Genomic DNA, 22,901 nt, shown 5'->3' on the forward strand with positions numbered 1-22,901 from the left:
ATGTAGCTTTTATTTTGGGAAATTTTAACGTCCCATTAAAATGCATCGATCCGGCCTATAAAGGGGCATTTAGATTTGGTATTTACGTACAAAGAGGCTTTTGAGAGGGAACGTTGACGGCTGATGGAAGGCTTGAACGCCGCGTATCCGCTTTTGTTTCGCGCGATGTATGCAAAATGCGGAAAATAGATGAAGAAGTTTACATCGCGGTCGGAGTTCGGCTTGATATGGTTATTGCCTAACGCTCTCTGTTATCGCGTCGTTTCATCTCGTTCCGCTATAAATCGATCATAATTTCGGCTGAGCGTTGTTTTCGCCCGACGCGCCGGGCATAAAACCATTAAGGAGAGTCTCACCATTTATAACCACTCGGTATCTGCGCGTTTCATTTCCTGCATCGTAATGACGCGGCGATACCATCGTCTGCGAGTCTGCGAGAATGCTCACAAGAATAATCAAATGGATCGTTGTCGCTGTTATACGAAATCGAGTAGCTTTCCCTGTGTATTTTCTCGATCGTGCATCTTTCTCTTCGGGAATATAATTAATAATTGTCAGTTTATTAACCTCGCGCGTATTTCAATGAGATTAAAAGTTTCCTTCGATTTTGTCGTTGCGAAACGCAAATTTGAAGCAAATCTAAATCACGTTAAATTCAGACATTAAACTTATATTACTAAATATTCTGAAATATCGCGTGTTTCAAATAGTGAATTTCGGACGTCATTGTCAATTTTATGCCAATATTGCGAAAATTTATTTCTCTGTCGAAAAATGCATTTCTCGCTTCTATCGGGGAAAAAGAAATCGAGTAGTCCTCTCGCCTGGCACTTTCTCGATCGCGAATCTTTCCCGGTGGGCGCATAATTATCGATTTATAAATCTCATGTATATTTTAATTAACATGACAACTCTTCGATATTGCCGTGGCAAAGCTCTCCTTCGAAGCACGAATTTGAAACGAATTTAAATCACATTTAATTTAAAAATTAAATTTATATTAATAAACGTTTCGAGATATTTATTGCAAACGAATTTCATACGCATCGGTATCATCCATTTTAAACCACTTAATATTGATTTTAAACCATTTAATATCGTATGTAGATTTATCTCACTGTCGAGGAACGGGAACGCCTGTCTTTTTTGTCGGGGAACAAGGAACCCACTTTATAAATCGCGAAAACCCACGCAACGTTGCGTGGAGATTTATCTCAATTTTTCGTTTGTAAAAAATATATTTTTTAATCGTGTGGCTGTCACGTGGGAATATCAGGGATCGCTTCCGTGTATGTTAGCACATCGCGTACATCGCGATATTTGCCGCGATCGACCTCGCGACGACCTTTCAACCCGGCGCTTTCAATGCGCGTCTCGCGATTGCCGGTCCGATTTGGCGTGCCTTTTCTTGGACGCGGCTACGATTTAGCAACAATGTACACCCAAGAACACTCGAGCATTATATTTCGGTCGTTCGTTGGAATTCTCTACAACGATAGCGCGCGCCCGTACATTGTAGGATATATCCCGCGAATGTGTCCCGCTTTCTTTCCTTGTCTCGCATCATTTCCATAATGCCAATGTTACATGCACACGTGTCGCTACTACGCAACACCGCTACTACGGAGGTTATAAATTATGAAAGTGCCCGCGTACATGCGATATACGCAAACTGCCCTCCTCCCTTGCCCTCCGTCGCCGCCTTAGCCCCTAGCTTGATTTCGTCGTAGCGTTATGCAAAGCATGCCTCTTTATTCTTGCCGCGGCTTTATCTCCCTTGACATTCAGAACTTCGCTCGCCTAGCTCGCTATCGTCTAGCCGCTCCATCGCTCCGCGTTATTCTACGCGCGAATGTCTGCTCGCTAATCTCGTAGATAATCGCGATTTGGCGCGTGACTGATCCCCGAGTGAGCGCAAGAGCGACGTGAGACTTCTCGTCGCCGTTAGCTCGCGGGACGGAGAAGACGAGACGCGACATCGATAGTGTCTTAAAATTATGCACTTTGCGGCAGAATTGATTGCCAGAGCAGTATGATCAAGGGACTGGGCTTCAGAATGACAGGCGTCCCATGAGAGAACTCAATCTCCGCGATTTTTTCGAAAACAAATTCTCCCGTTGGATTCTCTCGCCGGTTGCGCTCCAAACTGCATTCACAAAAGCGCTCGAACAGTTTTGAAGCCCAGCGCGTGCGATTCAATCGCAGACAAGTCTATATAGATCGCATTGTAAATTTACCACCTGTAAGACAAGTTCGCTGATATTCACCTGAGATTTGATCGATAATGCCTGAATCTTTTTGACTTAGGCTTGATTTAATCGAAATTTGGGAATAAAACCTTTGATTTCGATGAAGTAGAATCTCCGATCCCTCTTTAGTATTAGCGTGAACACGTAGTCGCCGAGCGAAAATCTCGCAATAATCTCCGCAGGAGAGAACAGCCGAATCACGAGGATACTCAGCGGCGATAATTAAAGTGCTTCCGTTGATGAAATCGGTGTAATGGAATTGAATGAATTGAATGAATTAAATGAATTCGATTGGCGCGCACGGTCGAGCGAGTTAACGAACGTATTCGCGTTCATCGGCCGTATCCAGATCGACCGATCTTGGGCCCCGATTTCATTCTAACGGTCGTTCATCTCGCGATTCAATATCACTGCCGCCAAGTGTAAATATCACATATGCGAGTGTAAATATCACCCTGTACAAACTCCGCCGAACGATCGTTTTCGCAGACGTGTCAGAAATAATCCCGCCCGGTGCCGGTTTCAGGGACTCCCCGGTGGCGTCTTCGTCGTTGGTCGCCAGACGCTTCGGAGGATGGCGCAGTAGCGGAAATCACGAGTACGTCAGATGCCCAGTGCGGCAGCCTGCTTCCATGGACGAGCGGTAAAAAGAAAAGGAATTTTACACTTGCATTACAATTTTCGTTAAGTTCCACCCAAAAAAAAAAGTAATTTCAGAACAAGCGGAATCATCTAAATTTTAGAGGGTTTTATTCTTACATATGGCCTCAAGAGGATTCCTCTAAAATTAAAAGGAAAATATTATGAACATATTGTTCTTAAAGTTAGAGGAATTATATGTTGTGTATATATAATGCAAATCTTATTGATTTTAATATAAATTCCCTCTACACAGATTATTTGATCTTTCTTTAAGAGGATTATTATTTAGTTTCGTTCTGTACTTTGTTCTTACTGGTTGTACCAGTTAATTTGAAGAAATTATTATTAAAGAAGCCGACAATCAAGTCAACATATTCCTCTTCATATGAGAGGAAAATTAATCGAGGATGAGAGGAAATCCTCTTGAAATAAATGGAAAACAGAATAATATCTAATAAATTTTAGATGAATAGTTCACTTTAATCGCTTCATCGAAAGAGAAATCCTTTCTCTGTAAAAGGCTTCGCTCACAATGTGAAACTATGAAAAATCACTTTACAAATAGAATACTTTCTTTGGGTGTGCACGTACTTGTGTACGTTTTTTCTTCCCGTGCGGACGCAATCGCGACGCTCTTCCTTCTTCATAACAAGAACGCAGCTGTGCGGCCTCGAAATCGAGGTAACTTTGCGTTACAATTAATCATCGGCAGAGCACGCGAATAAAAGTTGCCGGGTTCTTCCTTCCTTTAAATTGTAAATTAAAGTTCACGGTACTCCTTCGCGTCCTTCTCCCGGTCTCCGCGAGCGTCTCTCCCGCGAAACCGGGCGCGCTCTCGGATTGGAAAAAAAGGTTTCCGGCAGTTCTCAAAGCGTGCGGTCGTCTTCGCGCGCTAACATCATAATTAAAATTTATGGATCATTTCCCGAGACCCGAGAATAACGAGCGCTGGAAGTTTTCCCTTTCGGTAGATAGAGCAAAGTTACGGCCGCAGCGACGAAGTAATACCCACAGTAGTTCGGAAAACAGTTGCATAAACTGCGGGGAAAGGTCGAAAGTTGGCTTATAATTGACCAAATTTCCCAGCGCGGAAAATAACCGCCGTGGCATTTCGCTCGTAATGAAGTTGCCCCGCTGAGGTTTGGAGCGGGAAGGAGCAAGTGTGGTTTTGTAATCAGGGAAGTTTCGAGAGGGACGAGAAAGATACGCTTTTCTGCTGCGCATCGCAGCTGCGTTCGCAACACAGCCCGTTCACTCGTTACTTGCTCCTTGTTTGTTGCTTCTTGTTCATAATTGCTCCTTAAACGATATCGCTTGTTACTCCGCATCGCTGACAAAAGACAACAAAACAGGATGGCGTCGGAAAAATATCGCCCGCCGTGTTTATGCCTCTTTCTTGAGTTTTTCTTCGATCTCAAATATTCGACGACACTTTTAATTAAAATCTGTAGGATGTATACTTTTCAAATTATGTTTTAGTTTCATTCTGTCGGATGCTTGAAGACATCTTCCAGCCAAAAGATTTAAACTTTTTTTCTAATTTAACTCTTTTCCCATGTCTAAAGATATCTTCCGGCTGAAAGTATCTTAACGACTTTTTCTAATTTCACCTTCTTTGTACCGTTTATATTTTAACGCAAGATCTCTCTCCCTAACTAAGCGACATTCGTCGTCGTGATCGGAAATATTTCTTGATGCGTCGAGAAATATTAAACAAGCAGCTGGGACCTTTCCTTGGCCGCTCGGTCGCCGTCCACTTCAGAATATGATTGCTCACAGCACGCAGATATCCCGCGAGGTCTGCAAAATGCATCCCCTCGTGAATTTGCAATAAAGCATCGATATTTATATCTCCCGAGGCTATCGATCATAAATGAACGTCGGTGACGTCGTTTAGTCCTACAAATATCTCCTCGGCCGTTCAAGACCGACCGCTTGGTCACGCGCCAAATCTCGCGCGAGGCTGATCAGTCCGCGCGCGACGGCAGCCTGAGTGCCGAATATCTCCTAGCAGATCCTTTCACAGAAAATCCCAATATCGACATTTCGACCGCAAGCGCAAATATTTGCTTGAAATTTCGAGCGCCACTTCTCAAGCTAATCCGTAATTACCGCTCACCGTTAACCGTAAGAAATAATCAAAATTCTCGTTACCGTCAGCGTTAGTCTCGTTAATCGCATCGAAAAATCACTCGTTATCGTCGTCGAGTATCTCCTCGAAAGGAGTCCTAGCGAGAGTCGAATCTCGGTGTAGCTCGCGATTACTCCCAACAATCGACAATCACAAGCACGAGCACGACGGCGACGGCCGCAACGACTGATCCCGGTGATCCCGCAGGTCTTACCGGCGATCGTACGACTCCGAGGCTCCTCGTCCGTCATCGCGGTACCATCATTACCACCGGCGCACCGACTCCGAGCGGCACTCCAAGAGCTGCGACTATACGCGCCGCACTACGGAGTCGAGCATCGAGGTGCAGCACTTCGGCCTGCCGATCCTCAGCGTGAGCGAGCCGAGTCCGCCGGACGAGAGCGAGCGCGTCGACGACTACTTGTAGGACTTGCTTGCCGAGGACTTCCTGAAGGAGCTCCTCGTGTAAACCACCCGCGACCTCTGCACTTCTCCTCGCCGCCCAGCGACCACGGCCGCGAGCTCGCCGGGCTGGACCTTGATCACGCGGAACCGCGAGTCGCGATGTCGCGACTGGACGTTTGACACTTTGCCCCCCTCTTCCTCTTCTTCGCTCTTTCTCTCGTTCTTTCTCTTCCTCCCCCGTGTCCTCATCGACCTCGAACAACCGCGGTATCATCGCTCGCGTCGGCCCGCGAAGCTGTGAATCTTCGCGTTTCTTCGAGGAATCGCGACCGATCCAAGTAAGTCTGCAGCGAGGAGAAGGGCAAGGAGAGAAAGAGAGAGAGGGAGAGAGAGAGAGAGAGAGAGAGAGAGAGAGAGAGAGAGAGAGAATGTATGTGTGCGCGCATGTGTGTGTATGTATGCATGTATATGTGTGAGAGCGATCTGCCTCTGCTCCTTCTAAGCGATATTCTCGTGCGTGTTACTTTAGAGAAAAATGTTCGAAGGTTATAAATATATTTGCTACTCGTATCTCGTAGGAACTCTCCGCGCGGCGAGCGCTCGCGTCTCCCACGCGGATCTCGCTCGCACAGCCTCCCGAAAGCGCGTCGAGATCGCGCCTCGTTATGATCCATATCTTTCCTCGATAACCCCGCGACGATGATCCGACGTGTCCCGCGCGCGCGTGTCCTGCAAAGCCGAGGGAGAAGAAAGCGAAGTCCACGTCGAATATCGCGAGCGCTCGTCGCGTCGCATCAGCCAACCGCTAAGACGCGCGCGGCTCGACGAGCGATTCCGCTGCTTCGATACTGCTAATTGGGTCGACGTCGCCTCGACGCGGGGGAGTTCCCCGCACTTCCGAGGAATTTGCGTTCAGGTTCAAGTTCGCCGCGCGCTCGCTCTTTACTCTTCTTTTACTGGATAATTCGGTACAACTGCGACTGTACAACTGCGGGATAACGAGAGTCGTGTCTCAAAGTTCCTTACACGCTCGTTCAATTATACTTTCCTTCGAACAAAACGCGTAACCTACGATGCGCGATAGTCCCCTTCCGACTCGCGCATTTCCTCGGTCTCCGTGTTCGGTCTCCTCCCCCCCCCCTCTCTCTCTCTCTCTCTCTCTCTCTCTCTCTTTCTCACACTTTTGTTTCCGCTCGTTCCTTCCTGAGGTCTGTTCTTTTTAGCTGAATTAGGTTGCACTTTCTTCCTTTAGAACGTAATACATATAATATATCGAGCATCGAAGAAGAAAGGAACAACGTTCCAATAATGCAGCTAAAAGGAACAAGAAGGAGACCGACAAATCTCTTTATCTCGCGCGAACTCGTGAAACACTTCTACGTGGAGGGGGAAAGTCTCGGTTCCATCGAGTGAAAATTCGGAAACGAGAAACATCTCCCTTTAAACCATATTAAAACTTCGTTGCGATTCGAACGATTGAAAATTTGTTTGTTCCATCAGTCAAATTTCCCGTCCGTCTCTATTCCCTCCTATACTCTTCAGTTAGACCAACAGAATTTAAAAAAAAATAGACGAGAAATATTTTGATGGGAAGAATTAAAGTTACAAAAACAATTTGATTAAGAAAGAGGCTCTCCGCCTTATTCGCAATGCATTCAAATGATAAAAAATCTCCAAAAGCCCGAGTTCTCTGACGAAATGCTCTCTTTTCCGTGCAAACTCTTCCGAATTGGAAAATTTTCACGAGTTCACGTCGGAGGAAAAGAATCCATCGTCGACTCCCAGGCCCTCTTACTTCCACCGGCACACGGAGCTCGCAACCCGAAGGTCGCGACCTCGTCATCGAACGATCTCGAGATACGGGCACAAATCGCGTCTGTGATATGCGCCGTGTTAGCCTGACACGTGTCGGGGAGGTTACCCGCGCTACAAACACCTAAGGATAACGTAACGTCTGTGCACGCCAAGTGCCAGCCCAAATGTGACCCCGATGCGCGGATGAATTACGTCGATGTCAGCGGGACACCGCTTATTATTCGTGTCAACAGCTTCTGCTCCCGCGGCTGTGGGGAGAGACGGACGCGATTATTCGTAACGGCACGTCATAAGCACTCGCGACGCTACAACGCGCGCGTTAATTAATCGCGCGCTGCCCCGAACATGATCAGCCCACGACGTGTTGTCCGTCGTCAGCGAGCACAGGATTCTTCACGAAGCGGTTAGCGAGACGCGACGTGTCAGACAACGAGTGGACGGTGAGACTCGTTGTCTTTCTCTCAAGAGAGGAAGAGAGGGACATCGACGGGGAGGATCTTCTTTCCGACGAGGTAGCGAGATAGGTCACGCGAGATAGAACGCGTGCGACAGATTCGCGCGAGGATCGGCGACGGGTTAGTCGAGATTGTTAACAGCGTGATATTACGGCGTCTTATCGTTCGATTAAGGAATCTTCTTCCTCCCTCCTCCTCGTCATGAGAACTCGTCGCTGTACGAAGCGCACGTGCCTGATCGCCGTCGATCTCTCTTGACTTCACATCTGCGGACCAATCGTTGCGGGGAAGAGAGCGGGGCCATTATCGTAAGAAACGTCAGGGGGGACAATCCGCGAGAAGAGATCGTCCGCTCGTCACGTGTAAGACGCGCGACCGAGCGAAGTGAAACTGGCACGAGCGTGCGTATGAGGGAAATAATGAGCGGGATCATTACGGTCTAATCGCACGATGTCGTTTTCGCCGGGTCGAGCAGCTTCATAGTTGAAGCGCAAGTCGGTGAGTTTCAGTCGAGCGAACGATTCCGAGGTCGATCGTGTTACTCAGTCGACTCAGCTGGTTATTTCATTCGTCGCACTGTGAGACATCGGACGTCTCACGCGACAGCGTATCGCTGTCTCTCTCTTTCTGCTCACTCAAGAGACGACTTTGAATTCTTCGAGCACGTCCCGCGCGAGGGAGCTTACTTTGGAAATACGTTTCGTAGCGTCGCTTTTAGGGCGGGTTGTTCCAACTCCTCGGTAAGTTAACTGATAGTTAAGTCGTATGTCTATCTTTGTTTTCGATTGAAGGGAAAACAAAGATAAATATATGATTTAACTATCAGTTAACTTACCGAGAAGTTGGAGCAACCGGCCCTCAATCTCGCAAGAAGCGAAACATCCGCGAAGAAAAATTGTGTTCCTATCGTCACTTGTACATATCGTCATGATGATTCGAAGGCGGTTTTTACCTTTCACGTGCGCTTCGATCTCTCGATATCTCTACGCGGGTGATTTACAAACCGCCAAGTTCGGGGACCAATCGAGCCGCGCGTCGATGCATTCGCATTTTATCACGAGCACATCGTCGAAGGTTTTTACAAAAAGCCACGTTACATCACGGTGAACTTGACGAAACTTATCAACTTAACGAGGCATATCAACATCGAATTTTATTTCGGCCTTCTCGACGGTTAAGCGGCGAAATCGAGGGAGCTGAAGATTTATAACACATACATCGTTGATTCGATCCTTCACCCTTTCATCTATCCCTTCCCTCGCGCGTCAACGATCACCTCCCGCAAACTTAGAGACACTAACGAGCATCTTAACTCGAATTAACGAGTGATCAACCTAAAAGTTCACTCGACAGGAAAGAATCCATTTAAACTCACCGCAGACTAATTCCCGCGTCGACCCGACGACGAGCGGCATTTCGCTCACAGTCGCGTTACAGTCCAATTTCATCGATTGATCTTCACCTCACGGAAACAACCGACCGGCCGTCGGAAGCGCGACGGTCTCAGTTCCACGGGCAGCTTTGTTCAAAGTCGCTGACACGCATAGAAACGAAGACATCGACGATCGCGTGGAGCCGCGCGCGAGCGAAGGCACGCCTAGCGACGTTTAAACGCGCGCTGAACCCGGACCTATCTCAACGCTGCGTCAGTTGCGCCGGTCAGCTGATCGCCCTAGCACGTGCCGGCCGGCCACGTGCTCGACGGATCGTGCGCGATCGATGCATTCGCTCGATACCAGTCGCGCATGCGCGCCAACAGGTGCGACTGCGACGGTCGAGCGGCCCGGTACAGCGACTGCGAGGTCGGAGCTTGTCTATGCTTGTCTCTCGAGGTCGCGAAGTGGGGCTAAGGCCGCGCTTGCCACATGCCGTCACGTACAGTGATAACTATGGCTTCCTGCAATAACGCCTATGGAATGCGACTATTGTTTTCCGCCGCGTGCCGCGCGTAGAGCGGATCGAGCGACGACATCTCCGCTTCCAGACGTCGTAGCGACTTGAAACAAACACCGTTGGAAAGGAGAGAACAGCGTGCATGAGAAGCACGCGAAATCGCCCTCCCGCGGAATCAGGATTTATTAGCGCAGTTGCGTAAACGCGGGAGACATCGATTTTGGAGTTTTCCTTGAAGTGGGGATTGATCTATGTTGAAAGTCAATGAGGAAGATTGGTTTAGGCTTGTGATACGCAGCGTGAATTTTATGTTCTCAATGAATATAAATACGGTGAATATAAATGAATATGAATACGGTTCGAAGATAAAAGGAAATAATTGCGACGGGAGGGAACTTTACTCTGATTTTCGTGTATTTGGAAATTAATTTGTCAGCAAATTTTGAATGTTAATGCATTGTGCAGAATTATGCGGGAGAAAAAAGATAACATACCGATTGGATTCTTTTGAATAAAATCAGTCTTTATATTATTTTCAAATTCGCTGCGCAGGTTACCGCGCGCGATGCTACCGTCTCTTCCGTCCGTGAAAATAAGATATTTCCTTATTTGTTTATTCCTTCAATCATAGCTGCGTCGGGCAAGCACACATAAAGGATGCACATCGAGTTCGCGTTGTACAACGAACGAATCCCGAATTATTATTTACCCACTTCGATGCATCCTGTTGTCGTAGTAGCCGCGTCGTCGAAATAGCTTTGGTTACAAACGCGGAGAACCGGTTCGCTCGATATTATAAACATCGATCGTTAAACTTTCATGTCCACCGTAGGATTCTGCCATTGTAACTCCAATCCGACGTTTCAAATCGATAACCCAGCTCGCCTTTGGATCTTCGGCGGAAATACTGTCGCACGTGTCGAGGCGGAGGACCTTCGACGTACAGGACGAGCGAACGGCCGATGTTCATACCGCGCCGCGTTCATCGTCGCCGCCGCCGTCTAGCGGCTGCGTAAGGAAATCGATAACGCAACCTTCACTCTTTCTGAGCGTGATCGCTCAGATTGTCGCTGTGTATTCTCATTGTCTCGCGCGCATTGATCCCGCGCCGCAGGATCCACGACGACTTCCCAGAGCGGAGCAGAAAATCACGTTGGCGTCAAAGTGAAAGAGAGAAAATCGCTACGGAAATGCACTTCTCGACCGTGATTCGATCGTTTTCCTGTTCTCACTTTTTTTTTCTCGTATCATTTTGGCGCACTCGCGAGGCAACTTTTCCGTTTCACCTGAGTGAGTGGCGTGTCTCGTGCTCGCTGATGAGATTTGCGGCGAGATCTCGTTAGCAATATCGAACTTCCGAGAATCAGCATTTTGTCAAAGACGAATGGAAGGGGGGAGAGGGGTGATAGCCGATGCTGAGTCTCCTTATCGCGCCGCGCGACGTGAAGTATCATGGGCTTTCACGTGAATTGTATCCACAACGATCGTGCGACTCTCGCATGCTCGCACGTGTCGTCTCGTTCGCACGCGCGCGCAAAATCTCGCGAGCTGAGGAGACGACGCGGGCGTATCGAATATCCGTTCGGGAAACTTGGAACCAGCGGCTCTCGAGTGGCCGCCTAAATTTGTATGTGTTTGCGTTTATATATAAACATACGTATTTACTCATACGTATCTTGCGGACACTTCACGTATCATGAAAACTAATCGGCGAAATATGAGATGGTAAAGGTCGAGAGGGAGAGAGAGAGAGAGAGAGAGAGAGAGAGAGAGAGAGAGAGAGAGAGAGAGAGAGATAGAGAGAGATATATGTAACATTTCCGCGGAAAGGAACATCCGGATACATCAAAGTTCATGCTGAGATCCATTAGCGAGCCGAATCACTCGGCTGTAAATCGCATTTACGCTCAATGTTTTCCACGTACGCCGAGATCGTGCTTGTTTCTTTCTCCCGTTATTTTATCGTCCGTCACATTTATCTCATTTATTATTTATCAACTATTTTATCGCTGCTTTAGTTTCGCCGCGTCGACGCGAAAACACTCGCATCGATCAAATTGGCAGTGAAGTGGACGGAGTGCAACGAAAGCGCGAATTATTATCATTATTATTATTCGACGTAATTCACCTTTGAGCGGTGACGAACGGTAAATCGTTCCCGACGAAGCGAGTTGGCATCCGCGCCAGATCGCGACAGGTCGGATAGGAGCATGAACTTTGCGCAACACCCACACATACGTACACGGAGACACACGCGTATCCACACACGCGAGGAGATCGACAAGGATTCAATTACCTCCAAACGATTGATAATTATAGCTTTAAACGAAGAGACCAAATAATTAAAGAAGAGTCCATATTCTCTTACGAAAAGGGCAGTCTTAGGGAAACCCGAATTAAGCAATTTTACAAAGAAAGAAAGAGTATCCGTCTAAGATTACTATCTATCCTCTGTACATACATACATATATATACGTACATATATATATATATATATATATATAGCTGTATGTAGAATTAGAGACGCGATTGGTCCGAGGCAACGCGGATCAACCGTGCGAGCAATCGTTCGATCGATCGAGGGTGCGGGGATTAAGAGGAAGACTTCGGCGAAGATCCCGCGAAGATCTCTGTCTGTCGCCGTAACGTCGTAACGTCGAATGCTCCGAATGTAAATAACGATAAGAGACGTTCTCTGTCTCGTCGCGTTGCGTGTATTCGGCGGGTGTAACTTAGCCTCTCATGTAATAAGCATCGCTTCTATATCATTGGCGCGAGTGAACAATACGACGTATATGTATACACCCAAGAAAAAGTAATTTCAAAATAAGCGGAATCATCTAAATTTTAGAGGATTTTACTCTTATATTTTATTCTTATATATATATCTTATATATACTCAAGAGGATTCCTCTAAAATCAAACGAAAAATATTATATATAAACACATTTTCTTATTCTTAAAAAGTTAGGGGAATTATACCTTATGCGTATAATGCAAATCTTATTGATTTCAATATAAATTTCTTCTCATACACAGATTATTTAATCGCTTTTTTAAAAGGATTATTATTCTTGTTGTACTTTATTCTTACTGTTTATACGTTCCTTTGCAAGGAAAGGAGAGAAAATTATTATGAAACTGTCCGGAAGAAATTCCAGGTAAATTTTTCTTTGACTTCCTGCTGGAAAAGTAGGAGAAGATATAAATTTGTAATTTTTAATACTCTAAGTGGCATTTAAGATAGTGCACAACGCGACATTGATATAAATGGATATATGTATGCATTTACGCTGAAATGTGGGCCAGTATGTGTTTAAATTAATTTTCTCCAAAAATTCTTGAACTTCGTTCATGACGAAACAACCGAGAACAGTAACACAAACTGAATAACGATCTCTCTTCCTTTTTCCTCTCTCCTCCAGGTGTTCATAAAATAAATGTGGTGACGATCGTCACATTCACAGAATGTCTCTGTGTGAATAGATAGAAGAGGAAAAACGCCAACAACGCGTTCCTCTTGATATAAGAGGAAAATTAATTGATATGAGAGAAAATCCTCTTGAAATAAGAGGAAAACAGTTAGAACAATATCTAATAAATTTTAGATGAATGAATCGCTTTAATCGCTTCATCGAAAGAGGAATCCTTTTCCTGTGAGAGGCTTCGCTTAGAATACGAGACGATGAAAAAAATCACTTTGCAAGTAGAATATTTTTTTTTTGGGTGCATACACATACACACAACAAATACACACGACATAGTGGCGTTCTCAGCATAGTCAGCATAGTGACTGTTCTCGGATTAGAAGTGTAAAAAGTGTCGGAAAGAGGAGTGTCTACATTTAAGTCGAACGCATGATTGTGTCGTTCACACGATGCTGTGAGTCATCTTTGAAATTTACAGCCGAGAGAGAGGGAGAGAGAGAGAGAGAGAGAGAGAGAGAGAGAGAGAGAGATCTTATGTTTCTTACCGAAATGGGATAAACATTATTTTTCACAGATTTGTAAGCTACATATATATATTTTCTTAACAACGTCGCGCACGCGTCAAGGAATCGTTCCGCCTCGCAAAGAACACCCTCGAATATCTACGGATAGCTCTCTTTGTACATATGCGCACCCTCTATCATCGACGGACCTATTGTGTACGCCTAAAGACTCGTCCGAGCGGAAGTAGGTAGAAAACGCAAAATCAACGAGACACGATCGTCGCCACGATCATTCATCCGACAACGACGCTCCAGCCCTTTCGCGGTTCCCTTTTTCCCCTCGATGTGCGAATCCTCCTCCGGCGCGACGCCGGGAGCCGTAACAATTCGATGTGTATATTTGCATGTAAATATATATCTCTGTACTTTGCGTATTCGGGGCAGCGAGAGGCGATAGAACGCCGTCGCGTCGCCGCTGAGTCCGCTCCGATCGCGCTTGCGACTGATCGCGCGATCCTTCTCTCCTCGATCGGCGCGATCCGCGAGCGAGCGAGCGAGCGAGCGAACGAAGAAGATGCGGACGAAGACGAAGGAGAGGAGGAAGAGGAGCATTCTCGGTGTAACACCCTGCGGACACTGTGAGAGCGTAGAGTTTAAGGTCCGTCAATTCGTGACACGCTATAAATTCTAAACCTGTGATTTATCAAGTCTAACTTTAGGGATTAGCTTTAAAGCTCTTGGTAGTACGAGTACCAGATGATGATACACGCGATCTAAGCGCGATCTAAATACTCTATACATACTATACATACGACGATCCGTGCGCTCTCTCTCTCTCTCTCTCTCTCTCTCTTTCTCTCGATTTACAGACATATCGTATATACTTCTCTGCACGCTCCGTTGTAATCGGCGAGGAGGAGATCGTTCAGCCGAGCGTTAATCCTTAATGAATACGATAAACGCTCGCGCGTCCGCTCCACGTGGAATTAACACTCGAGCCATCGTGAGGACTCCGTGGACCCCCATCGAGTTCCCTCGATGTCGCCTTCGGTTTCCCGCGCGAAGGACCGCCACGGCAGATGAAACGTGCATTTTCCACGGACCAAAGTGACAACGTCTGTCTTGCGCGTGTATTCCTTCTTCTCTTTTCTTCTCGAGGTCCTCACTCCGTCACGCGACTAGACGATCACTCGCTCGCAGGAGCTCACCAGTCTCACGCTCTGGTTAAGGATTAAAGTGTATTTTTTCAAGCGATTAACCGGTGTAACTAAGAGTTCTGCGAGAGCTCGCGACCTTCGACGTCGATCGTGATCGGGAGAAGGACGAACAAAGGGCGCGATATCGTGGCGAAGAAAAAGCGCGCGAGCGAGAGAGAGAGAGAGAGAGAGAGAGACCTTTCATTTACATCGATAACTTTATATAGCCGCTCCTTCTTGTAGATAGCCCCGAGCGGGTCTAAACCTTTTTATTGAATGAACTCTATCACACGTCCTGTACCAATTTGACTTATATATGATATATAATTAAAAGTAACGATTAAAAAAAAAGAATATAACTTTACACACGTGTAGATTCTTCACTGCGTCGATCCTTCAGCGGTTTCTTCAGCAGCAGCTTCTCAGGTGCTAAATCGAGGTGCATGGATGTATGAACGATTGAATGAAAAGAGAAAGAAAAAACAAATAATCGTGATAAATGGCTTTGGAAGCAGTTGGTTCGGGCTTAAATATAATCGTGGGCAGGTGCCCATCGGCTGCTCTAATCACAGGAGTGGCTTTCTATCGATTACTACGGTTACTATCGGTAAATTAAAGCCTGCACGCTATGGTATCCGTAGTTTCGCTAACTAACCAGGCCGAAGTCCTTCGATTAGATTATCTGTCGGGCTCTCGCCGTTAACTTCCGGCTGAAGCACGTCCAAAATGTTCGCGGTAGACGAAGCATGATACGCTCGATATACAATACGGGGTGATTATGATTTAACGGCAGGTTTTAGTAGTTCAGTTGAATAATTCAACGACGTTTCGGAACGAATGTGCTTCTTTGACGGAAACCGCGACAGAGGAATGTCGAGACCGTGATAGCTCTGAAATGTCAAAGGATTAGAAATTAGGAATGCTCGAAGCAACCTGTTGGCTACTGCATCTGCGAAAGGGACGTTTCAGGAGAAGTGATACGCAGATGCTCGACAGAGAGAGAGAGAGAGAGAGAGAGAGAGAGAGAGACTACGCTGTTGAAATTATACGTGTATATATATTTGTACCAGATCGTCATTTGTACATCAAGTTCGTATGTTAGTCGAACACTCGAGCCGATTTCCATGACTCGTCGTCTCACTAATCACTAATCGACGCTCTTAAGAAGTTCAAGAAATAAGCAGGAGGCCGGCGTCTCTTGCATCATTTTGTCCCTCTTTCCTTCCTCTTTTCTTCTCCTTTCTTTTTTCTTTTTTTTTCTTTTTTCTTGTCTTTTCGACTGTTTCCTCCTGAATGTAGTCTGTCATCTCATCTCAGAGAACAGGGAAACTTGATTCTGGTCTTAACGGTAAGTTTCACTCATCTGCTATGTGGAGTGATAGACTGAAGAGGAATAACGCTACTTATTTAAAATCGAGTACCGATGAACGTGTTCGCCGTTTACTTTCCGATTTCCCATTCGTAAAAACTTTATATCCGAGAGACGTAACACGGCTTTATATCCTGATTTTTATGGACGTCTTTTTTATGCGTACGGTAATGTTGAGAGATAGTTGCACAAATATTATACACGAACTTATCACTACGTGAAACAGTTTTCTCCTTTCTATCCTGTGCGCGTTTAACCAACGAGAAATGTTGAGCCATTAAACATAGATATATGTGAGCATTGAAAAATCGACCCCAACAGAAGCTTCGGTAAAACCCATGGTTTACAATGTGAGAGAATGAACGTTACGACATTTGTAACGCATACATGTTACAAAATTCATGGATTTCACAGAATACGATTTACGATTAATTTTTCCTCCTCCGAGTAATTATCAATAATTTCACTCGCTAGTCCGAAATTGGTGTTTACATATTGTTTCCCTAAGTCCTTCTGCACTTAACAGACTCGGTATACCCTACGAAATTGCACACATCTAACGTCTCTAATGGAAATTCTATACACCCTTTTTCACAGCCAAGTTGTGAAAATAAAATCTCCAGAGATTAACTTTAGTACATCATTAACTCGCTTACTCGACTGGATATGATTTCACGATTGATCTACTCCCGGAAGAAAAAAATTACATGTCTCAAAAACTCGATAGTACATCTAATTGTAACGCGCGGTCTCGCAAGACTGAGATAACCGTTTCGTGTGTTTAGCAATGCACTATGTACAAGGTACATAATCACTGTGTAAAATTATTGTTACGAGTATTTTTATGTACAGCTTGGAGAATGTGGAAATTGCGACTGCCGAGAAAATGTTTCTTCCGATTCGGCATTCGATTAGATATTTGAATTACGAACCGCACGAGAGAGTTGCTTAGCAAGACAGACACTTAGCAAGGTAAATACACCTGCGGGATGAAATATGCACATGGTGATGCATATCTTTCCTCAGTGACCAGTTTATGCGAGCCCTCTCACATACGACGAATCGCAGCACTTTCGAGCTACGGCTCCGTGCTTCTAATCTCTTGACATTACAATTCCCATTTTCACCATCATGTAAGGCATTCTTCTCAGAATGCACTTTGCACTGTTTAACTTTTGTTATATATTTTTCTCATCGATGTCTGCCACTGATTCGACCAGACTCGCATTATCCTTGTCTCCGGTGGCTTCAAGAGCACTGTCATTGATACTACTTATGCTTTCATCTTGATTGAAGCAAATATCACCAATTTCTAAATCTATCGAACTATCGGCCTTTGACGTTTGACTAATGTTTACAGTGTCCTCTCCAAAGGTTGTGTCCATGGAAGAGTCCATTTTGGACTCTGAACTACATTGCGAGTCGTTCAAGTTAACATTCCTTGGTAACTTGCTCTCAGACTTCTCTGTAGAATCACTGTCTATCAATCCTTCATTAGAGAAAGATTCACTTTGAGGTGTTTCATCATTGCTCGTATCTTTTGACTCATCTAACTTTTTCATTAGATCTTCCCAAGGATCTTCCAAGAAGGAAAGCATATCTACATATTCTGATATGCTTACTCGCCTGTGCGTTCCTTTGTCACCCTGAAATTTCAAACATTAAATATATATTTTAGATCACATACAACAAATCTTATTGCACAGTATATATCTTATATTAAACGTTATATACAAATTATTTTTTCAGGTAGTTGATGTTTGATGTAAATAAATTTGACAAAACGACATCATAAATACCTTTCTTTGCTTATGAAAATTCTTGAAAGAAGGCTGTTTATAAGGAGAGTACGGGCTATTACTATTTGATCTTGAAGGAGTGTAATAGTTATTTCTGTAATTACACCTTACATTGGTGTTGTTAAAATTGTTACAATTCAATCTCGGAGTATTGTAACTGTTCCTGTAATTACACCCTCCACTATCTGGACTAGAATTATTGCGTCCACCTCTGGGACTGCGCCAATTACTGTCGTACTTCTTATATTGTGTCACCGGTGTGCTAATGTTTAAAGGGATAAAATCACCCCCGCAAGTCTGCTCTGTACTATCGTTCGCAGGAAAACTCTGATAACCTTTCCTAGCGGACGGATAACCTCTCTTATTCGCATTCTCGTGCGAATTCCAATTGTATGGCGTGTGCCTTCGGCGATTCGGGCCGCTCGGAGTACTCAACGGCGATTTCTTCATTTTCGAAATTAACACGCAACAATTATCGTAGAGCAGAGTGATATAATTCACGATTATTTACAACGAGCACGCACAATCTCGTAAACAGAACGAAAGACTGGAAATGGACGACGCGCGACCGATGTATCGATGTCCGATTGTTTCCTTTATTCAAAAATCAGTATTCTTATAATTATTTCCAAATTCCTTAACGTCCAGTGGTATTAATTACAAGCGAAACAGTTGCCCAATCTACCGTTGAGGCAATATTTGGAAATAAAAAATTTTCCAATTTGCCATTAGCTTGCACTGTTTGATTAATAAGACGCGGCTGACTTATGGTTGAGTTGTACTACGACGAATCTCGAATAGTCATGGATGGTGGTGGCTCGTAGCGGAGACTTTGGAACTAACAAAGTGTCCGACCTATAGAAACCTACAGAAGAATAATGTAGGAATATTATGTGTAATATCGCAGGACGTTTGAGACTTAAGAGAAGTAATAAGGACGATCGATGATAACTTGCAGCAAAATCAATTTAGAATTTGTTCTGAACTCCTGCAGACCCTTAATTATAATGGGCCACGTAGCCCAGATATAAACCTACTTAGCTAGGACTCAAACCACTCAAGCACAACGAGTCTTTTCTCGGCACTGTTAGGTGGCGCCACTAAGACTGTTCAGTTGTGTTTTTAAGGATCCTGCGGCAAAGGTTTCTCCCCTATGAACCGCCACACTATTCCTTTGACGACGAATCGAATTTGTACGATTCAAGAGCGTTGTAAGAGCCCTTCACTTCAAAGTTATACGCATTAAGGGTAAATCAGGAACGATACATTTTAATTACGTTTAAACAATGGATCAAACGAATTCTCCAAACAGTGCGACTAAACAACAGGTAAGAGGTATTTCTTTTTAAGTAATATGGCGATTCAATGGCGGGACAAGAACTTTGATTTTACAATGTCACATTTGAATAATAACGAATCGAAAGTGCACTCTGTCTTCTTTGACGAACATTTGATGAACATATTTCCGAGAAAAATCGAAATTCAAAAAATGGAGTAATGTTCTGAAAAATCGTAATTTCGAAAACTGAATATATAGAAATAACTTTGCGAAATGCTGGAAACACAAAGTAATCTCGCAAAGTTATATCAGAAAAATGCACTGCGTAATTTATCGTAATGTCGCACCATTATAAAATATTTAAATGAAAATTTAAATAATAAATAAGTATACATTCAAATTTGAAGAATGTATAGTTTAGCGAAAAAACAGGCCTATATATGTACATATACGCAATAAAAATCGAATTAATAACCTTAATTATAATAGTACGACTTAAATTACGTACCGCGCACTAATTTCGATATAACTTTACGAAGTAACTTCATGCTTCGAGTATTTTAGAAAATTGTTCTGATATTTGGTTTTTGGGATTGTAACTTTTCGGTACGTTACCCCACTTTTCAAATTTCGAAATTTAAATTTTTTGTAATTAAGTACGTTTTCTTTTTTTATTAATAAAAAATGAAAGACTGTTCGGCTTGACACTAAATTATATTATCAGAAAATGAAAATATAAAGGAGAAAGGGAAAGAGATAGAGATAGAGAAATAGATAAAGGAAGAGAAAGAGTAAAAATTTATTCTTTGTTTTTAAATTTTTTGAACTATTACGCAGGACACAGGATTTATGCGGGATATATCAGAATTCCCATTTGAAATTAGATTTAGGCTAGTGATTTTCAAAATAAAATTTATTAACATTCATAAAACACATACAGAGATGTGTATGACCCTTTTAATATATATTTATATTATATATTTATAGGATATATAATATAAACTTTTCAAACAAACATCTATTGAAGAACATGTTAATATAAATAAATTGGTAAACGGTAAACTGGTCTGTTTTATAGTCATATTAAACTGCGGTAGAAATAAATTTAACTGATTATTGTTCACTATGGATTATCTTATGAAATGCCAAACGTCTGTACGAATATCAATTTACCATAAAATAATATTGTTAATAACATGTTGCAATATACCACTTTCCTAGCGTTTACGTTTATCAAAATTGGTAGTATGCTTTGCGTGTATTTATTTTGGCTTCATTGAGTAGAGAAAGCAATGTGGGATATTTTTGTATGATATCTATGAACTTTTTAGTATTGATATGATCATTGATATTTAATGCGATGAAATTAACAGCAAATTGCAGCAGATCTTTTACGTCATTTTCGTATGCAAAAAATAAAACGTCGAGCGATACGTCACATCGAAAAATATTCTCTTTTTGAAGGAGAAGCTCTTTTATGTATTGTTCGCAAATTATTCCAAGATCACTCACACCGTATCTCTTAGCCATTATAAAAAGCGAAAAGAGTCTGTGAATGTCGGAATATTTTAGGAAAGACGTGTTGCCGTACTGTATAAAAGTTTGAAACGTTATCACGACTTCTAGCGATACGTCGTCTACGTCTATTGTTATGTTTTCTGGTCTGTTATTTTTGAACAAATCTCGAAAGTAGTTGCTCCTTGCGCTAAGCAATTCTGTATTCACCAGAATCTCCCTGTCGTCCACCCTGAACGCGACAAATGTGGAAGAGTTGCAAAGGGGCAAGTTTTTTATGTCTGTTTTATAATTCTGGATTGTATAGTTGTGCAATACCGTGGTATATATAGTGTTGTGCACGATGCATTCGACGGTGTAGACCTTAACGACCACTCGGAGTGTATCACGAGTGACGAATCCTTTCAGTTCTTCCGTGAGAAGGGACTTTGTTACTTCATAACTCAACTGATCGTCGTCATAACGCGAGGGTATAGTGTGATACCTATCTGACACAACTGACTGCAACATAACGTTATACGTCAAACGTTTGTCCGGCGAAGAATGCTTGATGTAGAAAGTAAACTTCTCATCTTTTCTATCGACTTTCATGAAAATGTTAAAGGGTAGCTGCTCGTCGTCTGTGTTCAACTGTAAGACAGTCATTGTCTCGTATATGGTCCAAAAGTCGCGGAGATTCCATACGGACGTGAAAGTTCTCGATGTCACCTCTGTGCGGCAATACGTGTAGTAGGAATAGATATTTTCATTGTCATTTTCACTTTCCGTAGACATCCTCTCTTGTAGCATTTCCATGATCATTCACGCGTTCTACGATATGTGTGCATCGTAATATTGTTCAATAATATATCGTTTAAATTAACTACATGCTGTTTTACACGTCCGTTGTAAAGAAAGCAAAATACGCGTGTACGTACTTCTAGAAGCCACTAGAACAGAGTTTTACGTAAACAAAGTAAAATAAAGTCAATTGCACTTTTTCCGAGGATATTTCTATAAAGATGAAGATATTTTATGTTTTCTAAAAATAATTCTTCAGTGTCATTAATTTTTAATAGACTCTAATTGACTACGCGTTGACCAATATTTTACATTCCTCCTTTGTTTCCCTTTTTTATATTTTTTTCGTACTATATTACGATAACAATCGTTAGCAGCATATTATTTTGCTCGCTGTTAACGTTCTTGAACATAACTTGAACGTTCGGAATAAATAGATAGATATGTATGTGTACATTGCACGTGTCATGTTATGTTTACTTCGAAATTTCATGATTTACCGGTCGTCTCTAAAGCGCTATCTATTATTCCTCTATTTCCGACCACTTTGCAATATTCGTTAATAGTTTCGGTATAATTTATACTAGGGAGTTCTAGATGTACACAACATATTTTGTTTTATACAAATTTAATAACGAGATTTTAATAGCTTTTTCTTTTTTTTTAATTAATCACGGTGCGAACTTAGAGCAATGAAACGTTGAACTTACAGATTGCCTGAGTGACACGTTTCATTTACTTGCTAATTTCAACGTTCGTTGCACCGTTTATCGGGTTCTCGAGTCTGCTTTCATGTATTTGAATGATAGATTTGGTGCTAAAAGGAAAGAAATTTCAATTTTGTAGAAATCGCATACAAGAATACAAAAGAATATGGTAATGCTTACAGATTCAATGTCAGTTGACCTCGCTTCAAACCTCGCGACCGCGAGGTTTTACCGCAATCTTCACCGCACTGAATCTCACCTCTCCGTTTCGCCGTCCAAACGTTTGTCAATGTTGTTCCAAATTGTGTCAGGACATGCCGATTCTCCCCACTATGTTGTAAGCTTTTTCCGCACATTCTACCGTTATCGTCCTCTTCCTTTTGCTAAAGGAGAGTTTTCAAACTTACACAATATAGCTGACTTTTTCAATGAAATCCGATTGGCTACTCGAAATTTAAATTATTGAGTATCGATCTTTTGGCTTTTCGGCAATAGTTTTCGGCATAGTTTTCAGAATTATCAATAACACGTTTTTGTGCGATTTTACTTGTCTATTGTGAATTGTGCAAACTATTATCTATACTTATTATTTTACGCTATATCAATTATTTTTTTTGTTCTTATGACTTTTTGTCTTAAGAATTAAGAATAAAAGTACGTTTCAAAATTCAATGACATGAAAGAAGATAAGAATTAATTATTTATCATGTGTAAATTTCACGTGATTTTGATGCT

The 22,901-nt window shown here is 43.1% G+C and overlaps 3 protein-coding genes across 11 annotated transcripts in view; 1 reads left to right on the forward strand and 2 right to left on the reverse strand.

Moving 5' to 3' along the window:
* Window positions 1-12,251, forward strand: part of LOC105181186 (uncharacterized) — an 85,776-nt gene extending 73,525 nt beyond the window's left edge. For all 8 annotated transcript variants that reach the window (XM_011137796.3, XM_019840502.2, XM_019840501.2 and 5 more), the window contains 2 exons: window positions 2,776-2,892; window positions 5,230-12,251. In XM_011137796.3, coding sequence (XP_011136098.2) covers window positions 2,776-2,892; window positions 5,230-5,449 — 337 coding nt within the window. In that variant the 3' untranslated portion in view covers window positions 5,450-12,251. The remainder of the gene's footprint in view (window positions 1-2,775; window positions 2,893-5,229) is intronic.
* A 2,690-nt stretch (window positions 12,252-14,941) lies between these two features.
* On the reverse strand, window positions 14,942-18,641 carry LOC105181187 (uncharacterized protein DDB_G0280315). Its single transcript, XM_011137801.3, has 2 exons — window positions 17,886-18,641; window positions 14,942-17,732 (listed from the first exon to the last, which is right to left on the reverse strand). Exons 1-2 carry the CDS (start codon window positions 18,333-18,335, stop codon window positions 17,265-17,267), a joined length of 918 nt encoding a protein of 305 aa, XP_011136103.2. The 5' UTR covers window positions 18,336-18,641; the 3' UTR covers window positions 14,942-17,264.
* Window positions 18,642-20,203: 1,562 nt separating this feature from the next.
* LOC105181188 (uncharacterized) lies at window positions 20,204-22,508 on the reverse strand. Of its 2 annotated transcripts, none has more exons than XM_011137802.2 (3): window positions 22,347-22,508; window positions 22,170-22,276; window positions 20,204-21,489 (listed from the first exon to the last, which is right to left on the reverse strand). In XM_011137802.2, exon 3 carries the CDS (start codon window positions 21,478-21,480, stop codon window positions 20,398-20,400), a length of 1,083 nt encoding a protein of 360 aa, XP_011136104.1. In that variant the 5' UTR covers window positions 21,481-21,489; window positions 22,170-22,276; window positions 22,347-22,508; the 3' UTR covers window positions 20,204-20,397. The 2 variants fall into 2 exon arrangements, with proteins under 2 accessions (XP_011136104.1, XP_025160573.1); XM_025304788.1 differs by having other exon boundaries at window positions 20,204-21,608.
* Between the last annotated feature and the right edge of the window lie 393 nt (window positions 22,509-22,901).

Source organism: Harpegnathos saltator, unplaced genomic scaffold, assembly GCF_003227715.2.
Source record: "Harpegnathos saltator strain DR-91 unplaced genomic scaffold, Hsal_v8.6 scaffold119, whole genome shotgun sequence".
In the NCBI taxonomy this organism is placed as follows: domain Eukaryota; kingdom Metazoa; phylum Arthropoda; class Insecta; order Hymenoptera; family Formicidae; genus Harpegnathos; species Harpegnathos saltator.